This window comes from Gopherus evgoodei, chromosome 7 (assembly GCF_007399415.2).
Source record: "Gopherus evgoodei ecotype Sinaloan lineage chromosome 7, rGopEvg1_v1.p, whole genome shotgun sequence".
Taxonomy (NCBI): domain Eukaryota; kingdom Metazoa; phylum Chordata; order Testudines; family Testudinidae; genus Gopherus; species Gopherus evgoodei.
Genome location: NC_044328.1, coordinates 41,875,675 through 41,887,931, shown reverse-complemented (window position 1 = coordinate 41,887,931; position 12,257 = coordinate 41,875,675). Strand labels below are relative to the sequence as shown.

Below are 12,257 nucleotides of genomic sequence, written 5' to 3'. Positions count from 1 at the left end.
ATTACACCCTTCACTTCGCCCAGGTGATAAATGAGAGCAGCTGCAGATACTGTAATTAATTGTCCAGCTGTTTGCCTGTACATCCAAAAGGTGTTCCAGTAACCATGACAATGGGGAGATATAGCTCACACACACACACACGCACACACTTTGCCCTGAACTAATAGAAACAGCCTCTTTTCTGCCTCTTTTCTGCTGAGCAGTAAGAGCTGGTGTGTAGAGAGTCCGAGGAGCAGAAGCTGAGCGGAGACAGAAGTCATGCACAGAGAATGCAAGAGGGCTGATGAGCTAACAACGCATGCTTCATTCTCCAGCTGAACTGGAAACAGCTCCACAAGCTCAGCTTGCAACTCTGATGGTGGGAAGAAATTTTTGGAGCTGTTTGAGTGAGAGGGCTGGAGCATTTTGAGATGTCTTAATCCCATAACAAAGACTGTATCAAAGGGACTGAGCATTAGGAAGCATTTCAACAGGTGTCTTTGCAAAAGGATTCTGATTCTTCCCTCCCACTTCCCTCCCCCTAGAAAAGCATGTTTGGAATAGCTGCAAATTCAGTATCCACCAAGTCTCCAGCGTGGACTCCAGTCATCCTTAACTAATAACCCCATTGCTTTAACGAAGTCCTCGCACTTGACTGTCTTCTTGGACTTGGACAAAAATATTACCTCCCTTCATCTCCTTCCTTGGAAATGGAGTAGACTGCCCGGAGGATTGAGAACCCTTGAACTCTATGGGAATTTTATGAAAGAAAAAATGCTACAATTCTGCAGGTATCTTTCGTGAGTTATCTGGAAGCTCTGAGAACCTGAGGAGAGTGGCTGTGTGCAGGAGGACTCAAACTAGCAGTGGCTCAAGATAGCATTCATCACCACAGCAGAGTTGCTGCTCCCTCTCTGATAGCAGGAGGCTGCAGCTAGATAAAGAGAAACATTAACTAGTGGCTCTGATCTCAAGACTCCGGTTTACCAGCAAACAATACAACACTCCAATATACTGAAGCAAGAATCGGGGTCAGGCTCTGTCATGGGAGGTGAGGACATCCAGTTTCTATCTCCTTGTCAAATGTATATTGCAGGTGTTCAATTCAGTTCTCTTAGGGCCTGATCTAAAGTCAATGAGAGTCTTTTCACTGACTTCAGTGGGCTTCGGATCAGTCTCTTATAGCTAAGTTATTATGGCATATTTGTCTTCCGTGAAATGTATGGGAAAACTATTTAATACTGCAGAGAAGGAGAGAAGACGGAGAGGAAACATGAATTCTGTGGCTTCCACAACAACCATAACTGTGTGTGAGTGTGTGTGTGTGAGAGAGAGAGTGATACTCTAGGCTGTTAACATTTAAGCCTTTGATACTTAGTATAAGTTAAATTTAGTCAAGTTATAGTTGCAGTGTGAGCCATAATCTTGCATTTCCTGGCTCTTGTGGGTTTAGAAATAGTTAAAATATTGCAATAATGTAATTTTTTGCATTTAATTTAATTGCCGTTTTGATAAAAGTACAGAGTGAAGAAAGGAGCCTTTCTCCACCAGCTGTCAAGACTTCATACATATGTGGAACCATACATTTGACAAGAATACTACAGCTAACCCTTCTTAAAGTGAAGTCATTTTCTTCATAGAAAGCTTTACCAATCTGAAGGTTCATGTTAAGCAAATTGCAATTTACACACTGAAATGCACTGACATAATCTGGGGTCACATTACAGATGACTGAAATGGGTTCCTCTGTATAAGCACATAACAGCTCATGCCTAGATAATCACACAAGGAGCCTGATCCAAACGCCCATGAAATTCAAGGAAAGACTCTAATTGACTTCAGTGGGCTGCGAATGAGGTTTTTCATACACTCTTACATCAGCAAGGGAAATAACATGCCCAGGACCCTATTTTCAATATTCACATTCTCCCATATATACCTCAACTCCCTCAAAATAAATGCTGGGGAAAGGATCCTTCCTGACTGAAGGCTGCTTATGTGCCCAACTCAAACACTTCAACTAGTGACCCTTCTGCCTGTGTTCCAACCCCAGCCTCACCTTGTCCCTTTCTGCCTCTGTCCCTCCATTCCCCCAGCTCCTGTCCCCTCCCCATCTGCTCTTATCCCCTGGTTCCTGTCTTCCTCTTACCACACACACTCCTGTCTTTCAATGGCTTCTGCCCTCCCCCCCATCCTCGTCTTATGTCCCTCTCCCATGCTTATTCCTGTCGTCTTCCCCAACCATTCTCTGACCTCTCTTGCTCCTGGCTTTCTTCCCTGACCCCATTCTTCTCCTCTCTGCATTAGTCAGGCAGCTCCTTCCCTTTCCCTCCATGCTACCTGGGCAGCAGCAGGGGGAACACTGAGAGCACAGGAAAGCCTTCCTGTGCCTAACACCAACATGGCCCCCAGCAGCTGGAAGGAGCAATTGCAGAGAGAGAGAGAATCTTCAGAGGATTTAGCTGCCAAATTCTAACAAGTCTCTGCTGAGCATGTGTAAACTGGGATTTTTTTCAGTGATTATAACTTACCTAAATACAGCAAAATCTTCCTTGGGATGGTGAAAGACACTTTCTTTGACACCAACGTGACTCTCCTGCCATATTTCAAGTCCCTGTTGCAAAGCATAGATTGGCTAGAGCTTCTCAACAAAATGTTTTATAACAATTATTTTTAACAGGGGCAGAATAATGTATTTGTACCGTTATCTTGTTCTCAGAAATGGCTCAATCATTTTAGCTGAAATTTTCCAAAAAAATGTCTGCCTTAGGTAGACAACTGGCATGGGAAATTTTATGCAAACAGTTAAGATTTGGCCAAGGTCTAGCAACTGAACACAATGTCTTGCCATGGCAAGTTTCAGGCAATGTTAACTATAGACATTACCTATTCTGATTAATGGAAGCTGCCTGACCAGAGACAACTCAGACAAACCAGTACCTTATTCCGATTGGACATGTAGTCTTTAAGCCAAGTTACACTCCACTGTTCGCACAGTAACACCAGAACAGCATCCTGTATTGCTGCATCCTGCTGATACCAAAAGCACATCCTCAGCATGCACAACATGACAAGCAAATGTGCTGTAGCTACTACAGCTCCTGAAAGTGCTGCTTGACTATGAGAAGAGACTGTGTCGAAATGATGCTTTCTTATTCAACCAGTCTCTTCTTTATGTGTGAATTCTGAATTGGGGGGTGTATACTCTGCTGATGAATCTCAATTTGTGCTCCTATCAGCCCTGCAGAGCCAAAGGATGAGTGGTACAATGTCAGCATAGTGTAGCTGTGACCTGGACTGGGACTCAAGACAACTGGGTTCTATTCCTAGTTCTGTCACTGACTTGCTGTACAATCTAGGGCAAGTCCCTTCATCTCCCTGTGCGTCTTTTTTTCCTCTCCTACTTTGTCTGCCTTGTCTGCTTAGATTGTAAACTCTGAGACAAGACTATGTCTCACTATTTGTTTGTACAGTGCCTGACTATGGGGTTGTAGTCTCAGCTGGGGTCTTTAGGTGCTGCTGTAGTACAAACAGTGAGTTTATTTTGGTTTGAACATCTTCAACAGAATTAACAACTAGATTCTGATCAGAATTTTAATCCTTAATGCTAGTGATACATGAGCCAAAAAGAGAGTAGCTGAACTTGAAGATTGCAGGGTGAGTTTGAGGAGGTGCCGTTCTTACACTTTCCAGAGCAGAACTGAACTGGAAGCTTTTTGTTTGAGATCTAGAACTTCTCTTCAAGTGCAACTGCACCTTTGCTTCTATATTCACTTAAAACAAGTCAAAAGAAATCAAATGCTCTAACACACCAGTACCACATATACTTTTTTACTATTAATCATAATGAAGAACTGCAAAACTGATGTGTTCCCTTTTGAAAGTTTATAGTTCGTATGACATTTCACATATCTGGTTTATATTTTCCTTATCACATGTCAGCTATAGATCAGATAACCTCTCTCTCTCATCACTGGTGATTAAGTCACATTTTCAAACAAACAAATCAAGGTCCTGGATCTTGAATTGCGTCTGCATGAGTGCAGGGCTCTGTCTTTATGGATGCAGGAGCACACCAAGAAACTGAGTTTGCAAAGGCATCTTCAGTATGACCATGTGAGGATCACCTTTTTGCCCTTTTTGTCATTAGCTGTAACTCGGACATCATTTGTTATCATCGAGGAGATCTCAGGAGAAGTAGTGTTGTACAGGAGAGGAAGACAAGCAAAGGGTAGAAGAGAGCAATGGAAGAGAAAGTGTTTGGAATAACAATAAAAGAAACACTAATAAGGACAAATCCCATTCTGAAAAGCTATAAAGAAGCCCATTAATAGTCATTTGGCAGCTCAGAGGACACCAGCAACAGGAAAGGAATAAAATCACAGTTAGAATAACCAAGTAGTTAAGAACTATAGAGGCTCAAGCAGGAAAACTCCAGGGCTGGATTTGAACCCAAAATATCTCCAAAGTACAGGCCATATGGATCTGGGGCTTGGGTTGGCCCCATGCTAAAATTAATAAACAATAATAAAATGCAAAAGATTTGCAGCCTCTATGAGCCTTCCTCTTTCCCCTAAATGACCCAAGAGACACAGGACCCATCAGGTTCAAAGGGTGTGTTAAAGTTAATCAAGTCCTATATCTATCAAAGTTTTGGAACTTTCTGCACAGCTTCTCCTCCTGCCTCCCCAAACAAGCTCTTTTTCCCCAACCGTCCTCTACAAATGACTCCTCCCCTTAGCCTGTAGGATGTAAATTTGTCTTTCTCCCAGTCTTAAGTGGAGATGAGTTAAAATCCAAATATACATTTGAAACCCCTAACTTTGGGGTTTCAGTGAAATTGGACTTGGTTCCAATCCATCTCTTATTTTGGGTTTACAAAACCAAACCGCTGCCAGCGAGGTTTACCAGCTCTGACTGCTTTTGCTAGTCAAGTCTTTGATCATCCTCCCAAGAATGAGGCAGTCCAGACAATCCAAATCCACTGCATCAGGAAGTCAGCCATCGGCACTCAGTTGTGTGCTGTACCACGCCCTGCTATTCTGCTTCTGATTAACTGCTGAGCCCAGGGCCCCTGTAAACTGCAGTACCTGATCCCCAGTATCTTGCTCTACTCTGCACTTTACAGCTGCTTCATTTTTTATTCTCTTAACAGAGAAATCCAGGTAGTAACTTAAGAAGCCTTTTTTGTAAGAGTCCACTGGGCTAGAACCTGGGTGAATTTGCAAAGTGCAAAGAATCTAACTGTCTGGCCTCACATTTTTTACATTTTTCACTAGTCTGAAAGTCAGTTGGGGGCGGGGCTTGTAGCAGTGGGATCTTGCTTCCATTTCTCAGCATAACCAAAAGTGGTGGTGGTAGTCAAAATAGGTGAGACAAACATGGAAGTAAGGTGCCACTCGTTTGTAGCTGTTTGTAGTTGGTAATAGCAGCACTCTGCAAGTGTTAATTAATTCATTGTAACATCTCTAGTAATAAGTGTGAATTTTGCAGAGGTAATATCAGTTACGAACGATTTCTCACCAAGCTGTGAGAGTCATTCATGACATCTCTGACAAATGTGTGTGTGGGCAGCAAATAATGAGCAAAGTGAAAATTGGCCAGTGATAGGGCAAGGGCGTGCCTGGCCCTGATGGTTAAGAGAGTAACTTCTGCTGAGCTTCCCGCTCCCCTCACACAGATCCTTAGGTGGAAGAGCTGTAATAGTGACTACATGGGGAGAAAGACTTTGGGAAGGACGAGCTCTACATCCATAGGACTGATTCTAACCCAAGCTTTCTGTTAACTTTCAATTTCTTATTCACTATTGATCTTTGAAGAAAAGACTTGCTAGCTGCTTTTTTTTTTCTGCTGAGTCATTTGACCAGTTTATGCTGCTATTCTGTCCAGCTTTGCCTAGTCATAAATCATGCACCATTATTTATTTCTTATGTATAACATGAAAATGTAAATGAAAATAAACCACAAAATGCCTTGGATGTGAATCAAATAATCCCTTTATCAGACTGGGCTTTCATGAGTTTATTTTTCTACCTTGTTTCCTGTAGGTGACACTTTTCTCCCCTCCAACAGCAGCTCACCATACTCCAAGAATGACAGCAGAAATCGTATCTTCACGGAGAAGTATACTTTTTCGTCTTACTATCAGCACTCCTCCCCCATAGCTGCCATGTTCATCCTGGCCTACATCTTCATCTTCCTGATGTGCATGATTGGCAATATGCTGGTAGGCGTTATCGTGCTGAAGAATCGGCAGATGCGGACCGTCACCAACATGTTCATTCTCAACCTGGCCATCAGTGATCTGCTGGTGGGCATCTTCTGTATGCCAACCACCCTAGTGGATAACCTGATCACAGGTGAGCAAGGGAATGAACAGTGACCCAGATCACAAAAGAAAAGTCTGAAGGAGGAGAAGGAAAGAAGTGGCTTAGGAACTATGAATCCCAAGGGTTGGAGGAACTGGAGGAGGAATCTATTTGAGACTGTTGGACTTTTTTAGTCTGAGGCTTAAGTGAGGAGTCCCAGTGGGAAGGGAAATAATGTAGAACATTAGTACAACTACTTCCTAGATCATAAGTCTCAGGTCTTCAGGCAAATTTTTCAACATTCCCACCATTCTACCCTTCCAGCAGAATTTGTTGATCTTTGACCTGGATGTCCCTTTTCTAGGAACTGGGAGAAAGGCAGGGCCTCTGTGAATAGTACTGAATGAGATCTGGTGGAAATATTGTAAACAAAGGTGAACTTCAATGCAGGCAGAGAGGAACATCTCTGATTATGATTTCCACATTGAATATTGTGATTTTGTTTCTGAGTGTTAAGGGACCAGCAACTCCTTTTAGTCCTATTTCACAGATTGTATGAACAGCAGCAGAGTAAGAATCCCCAAGTTCTTCCTGCTCATTCCTTGCCAAGTCTACATCATTCTAATGAAGACATACAGGCCCCAACATTTGTGCACTATACCTGATACATTCATAACTCCAGGCCATTGAAAGGTGGCATGTCAAAAACAGCCTGAAGATCTTTTTTTCAGCACAGCTGGCTCATAACAGCTGCCTGTGCAACCATTTCCCCTGCTCTAGCTGACCTACGTCTCTTCTCTTCCCCCACCAAACATCCAGCACGCTGTTCCTCTACCGTGCCTAGCCTCTTGGTTTTGTTCACTATATGATAGCTGCTTCTTTTCTGTAATCTAAAGATTTAAATGGAAAGGTAGGATGCCAAATTCAGTACCACCAACCCCAAGCATTCAAAAGTAATAAGACAGGCCCCGAAAAAATCACAAAATGGGCTTAAAAATCATGAGTTTTTTTAAAATGGGCGTTCTTTTTATTTGCATTCTGGCTTTTGAGCCTTTGGGTTACATTGTAGTCATGTGTTCAAGCTCTTCTCTGTAACCATGAGGACTAGAAACTTGTTGTAGAAAAAAACCTGAGCTGCTCACATATTATATAACTCTAGAAGCTGGGGCTTTAACGAAAGCATCATATAGCACAAGATTTGGCAACACTGATTTACCTATATCTCTTTTGAGCAATTTGAAGACAGAAATCCTTTCCCACTTTCTACAGTTTGTGACATTACAGGGAATCAAGCCAGTAAAGCAGAAACTCCGCAAAAGTATCTATTTCCTACACAAAAAGGCTGAGTTAAACCAACTCTTAAAGAGACAAAACAGCAGGAACTTCTAGGGCAGATGTCAGTGGCAAATGTGGGCCTTCTCTTCCAAATATTTTTTGTGGGGGGTGGGAGGGGGGTGTATCTGTATTTTCACTTCTTTATCTTTTATTTTGTAGCTGATCATTTCTGGATGAATTATATATTGCTAGCTTTCACAAGATCATGGTAAACAAATTATAACCCAGTGGGCAACTCTGATGCCGTAAAGGTTTACTGAACCCAGAATATCGTTGGCAAGAGGCAGAAGCAGCAGGATGCAGTGGAATTTTAAATGCTGTGAAGGTCCAATGAGAGATCCAGTTTTTCTCTTTTAGTTTTCCCCTTCTTCCCATCCTTACTCCAACACCTGTCAGCCACATCAAGAACATACCAGTTTATTTCCTAATTCCAGTATCATTTGCAGACCAACTAACATAAGCTGCCTCAGAAGAGTGATGGTGAAGAGAACTCCCCGCCGTGGGGGCCAATAAAACACCACAGTGGATTTCCTGAAATTGAGGCTTAAGGTATTAGTAATTCAGATCCACTGCCTGGCAGTCTCCCTGCCTTTGGCAGTATCTTCTGTCTCATCCCTCAAAGATTGGAAAGATTTCCTTGGCAATGTAAATGTGTGACACTATATGAGAAGCAAAAGAGTACAGCACAGCAGGTCCAGAAGTTGATGGTTTCAGTCCAGTTTGTGTGGGCAAGTAGCCACGTGGTAAAACAATAGCCACACTTGGCACCTGTTAGCACTTTTGTGGTAATCTCAGCAGAGAGACCAAAGGCTGACTAGGCCTGAAGAATGAGCTCCCTTCTTTCCTAAAGAAACTCCCTCAAGATTAGAGAGGAGGCACATGGAGGGAAGCTAGTTACTACTGTCACTGGTGGTACTGGATCTGTTCTGTGAGTAAATAGTAGACTACAATCTCCACCTTTCACAACTACTAAATTCACAAAAACCAAAGCAGGGAAAATAGCTGCATTTAATTAAACAGAGAAGCCATCTTCCAGTGAATTGCATGAGATGGCACACTGTAATCATGAGCACTGAGTGCCGTTAAAATACAAATATCAGACAGCCTGATTGACAAAACATTTATTAGCACAGCAATTCAATTAATTCCTAAACACTGATTTGCCTCCCTCTCCCTTTGATACTTTTTTCTTTTGTGGGCTGTAGCCTTGAGTATAGATTTGGCTGGCTGTGTTTCTCTGCAGCAAGTAGATTTCAGAAGACAGAAGAAAGCAGCAATTTGCTTTTCTTTTCTTCCTCATCATCACGAACATTTCTGAAGGGCAAAATATATGATAGGATGTGTGAAATAAGTATGACAGGAGGCTGTGGTGCTCTTAATCTCGTTTATTACAACAACCCTCTTCCATCGGAGCTCTTGTCGTGTACCATGGTGACCTGAAAAAAGCTCGTGAATTAATTAGAATGTGTCAGTCTTGTTGTTTTTACTTTTGTGTGTTTCAGACTCAGTGCAACCAGTTGTTTTTTTCTCCATCTACTTAAATGTCTTATATGATCCATGAAACTTTCATCTAGAGTCACTGATTACAGCAAAAATAAAACCAACCTCATGTAATTGCAGTCTTCTAACCAGACATTCAGTAGCAAGAAGATCTGATCAAACTCACAAGATAAATGCACTGGATTTATTAGAGATGATTTCGTACAGGCTTCAGACACTCAACTGTAGGAGTGCAACATTGTTAGGGAAAGATACATCAAACCGGGCTCATTTGCCCTGGGCTCTCAATTAGACGAGATGTTGGGAACCCAGCACATAGCAGCAATTTAAATGAATAAGGAAGCTGACCAGACATGGGATTAGACCATTATCTTGGATGCAAGAAAGAGACAAAATAACATTAATATTCTCTACTTCCCCCGTTCTTCTTGCTGTTGCTTTGTCGACCCACTTACAACTTCTTTGACTTTATCTGCAAACCTTCCTAGTGTTCCCCTACTTCTCTGACACACCTTTGGGTCACCCTATTACTCAGGATCTCCCAACTTCTGGAGAATCCCTCTCCCCAACCCTCCTAGCAGCTCTCTGAATCCTCTATGGCACTTATCACTGCTTCCTTACTCCTTTCTCCTTCATGTAGTACTCCTTTGATACCCTTATTCTATTTGCTGGTCCCCAGTACAAAAGGAAACTAGCATTACAGTGGTATTTAAAATAGGAACAGGGAGAGTATAAACTAACTAACTTTATTTTAAAGGGCCAGTTTGGTTAGGAAAATGACTACCATATGTAAAAACATCACTTTTGTTTTACTCCGTCTGTTCTCTGTGGGTTTTCCAAGCACACAATATATTCTCACATATTGCCAAGCAACATCTTTTACTCCTGTTAGCACCGCAGAACCAATTCAGCTGCAGTATATTCTGCTTCATGTTCAGTATCATCAACACAACACTTGACTCAGCTCTCATTACAGAGGGTTAAAATGTGCCAGTGAAGTGATGAAGAACCACCCCTCCCCACAGGGAGAACTGCAGATATTCTGACTCAAGGAGTAAAATGCCTTTGGAGCTCCCCAGTGTGCAAAGAAGCATACAAAAAGGAGTTCAGGAGAGGTAGTCATTCTTCTCAGCATGGCAAGGTGGAGCCTTGGCTCCATCTACTCTTCTCCAGTCTCTGTGCCTTAGAAAGGAATTATCCCCTAAGCTCAGGATCTGAAATTCTACTTGACCCTTAAGCAAGCTGCACAAGAGGGGAAGGCTCCCAACTCTTTCCGCTACTGCTCACCTGCATAAGTGCTAGCCAGATCTAGTGCAGAATCTGTATTTTTGGTGACAGTATAAGAAGCAGAAAGAACCCAGCTTTCAGGTCCCAGGTAAGCTTTCACTGCTGTCAATGAGAAGAACCATCTGGGTCTCATATCATTTTAACATTACCACTTTTCGGAGTATACCTGTACCTAAATATTGGAATCTTTGTGTCTGGGGAAAGGTATCAAGTAGTTTTTTCCTGATGTCCTGTACACTATATAATTTCCTCTATGTCATATGGTATATTGTGTATCTCAGCTTGTTCTACCATCCTCTCCACCTCCCTGTTGACTGACTGGCTGAATGTTAAAAAGAGAGAAAACTTGCAGTGAAATAGTTTAACTACCAGGTATGCTAGACACTACAATTTAATAATTAACATAAGTACATTTAATACGCTGCTGCAATTCCAGTTTGAAACCACAGTAAAAAAAAAAAGTTCAATAGAATATCTAATACTAAATATAAACACCTATCTCCCTTGTGGCTTAGTAATTAGTTCTGTGAACTGTCAGGTGGGAAACCTGGGCCCAATTCCCAGTTTCTAGCCCTATAAGCAAATAGAGACTCTGAGTCTTTAATGTCATGGCTAGTGTGTACATGTACCACTGCCCCCTCTTGGACGGAATGCCAAACTTTGTCAACTGTGTTAGATAACATCACCCTCTAATGGATACAGACCACAAGGATATAAACCCTGTAATACTTATATAGTGGTTATTCATTTACTGAAGAGGTAGTTTGCACTATATAACAGACAACACCATGGTGCAGTAAGCCATAGTGGATAGTTTATGGAAAGGAAGGAAGCTACAGCATTACTCAACAGCCTGTGATCCTTCTGACCAGACTCCGAAGAGAGCTCTGTCTAGTTTTAGAATGTCAGACACAAAGATGATGGCTGCAGTTCAGTGCATGAGAGCCAGATTTAAAACAGAGGAGAAGCTGATGCACTCATCTGAGCTTTTTAATAATGCTGGGCAGCTCTCTCGGTGGGGAAAGGACATTAAAATTTCCTCTATCTCTTCTGGGTTACACTGTACTGGATATTGACTTTTCTTCTTTATTCTTTGTATTACCATAATACCTAGGAGCCTAGTCATGGACCCCATTGTGCTAGGCACTTTACAAACATTGAAAAAAGACAGTTCCTGCCCCGAAGAGCTTACATCTAAATGTAAGACAAGAGAGAACAGATGGACAGGGAAGTATAAGGAAACCATGAGACAGTATTGGTCAGCATCATAGGCAGTGGTACCTGTGGCCTACACCTGTCAAGTTTTTTGTAGGCAGCACACCAAAGGAGAGTTTTAAGGAGAGATAATGATGTAGCTTTGTGGATGTTGAAAGGGAGCTCCTCTCAAGCGTGAAGGGCAGCATGAAGGAAAGCACAAAGTGCTTGTTTGAAAATGTAACTAGTGGGCAATGAACGCTGGCATCGCTGTCCAATCAGAGGCAGCAGTTTACCTCGCAGTAGCAAAGGGAGATAGGAATAGATTGTGAAGGGCTTGAAAAGTGAAGACAAGCAGCATATGTTTGATGTGATGGAGAAGGAGAGCCAGTAGAGGTATGCAAAGAGAGACATGACGTGATCAAGTTGACAAGCTAAGAAAATGATCTTTGCAGCAGCATTTTGAATGGGTATGAGAGGCGCACAATTGCACTTGTCAAGCCCAGAGAAAAGGCTGTTGCAGTAATTTTGATGCAAAACTATGAGATTCTGGATGACAGTTTTATCTGTGTGGATGGATTGCAAAGATTGTGTCTTAGAGATGTTATGCAGATAGAATCAGGAAAAATTTAGACATAGCTGTGATGTGAGAAC

At 42.1% G+C, this 12,257-nt stretch overlaps 1 protein-coding gene across 1 annotated transcript in view; it reads left to right on the top strand.

Moving 5' to 3' along the window:
* The first annotated feature begins 289 nt into the window (after nt 1-289).
* Nucleotides 290-12,257, top strand: part of NPFFR1 (neuropeptide FF receptor 1) — a 28,831-nt gene continuing 16,863 nt past the window's right edge. Inside the window, exons 1-2 of the mRNA XM_030569127.1 lie at nt 290-1,030; nt 6,027-6,338. Of these exons, the coding sequence (XP_030424987.1) occupies nt 1,024-1,030; nt 6,027-6,338 (319 nt within the window). The 5' untranslated portion in view covers nt 290-1,023. The remainder of the gene's footprint in view (nt 1,031-6,026; nt 6,339-12,257) is intronic.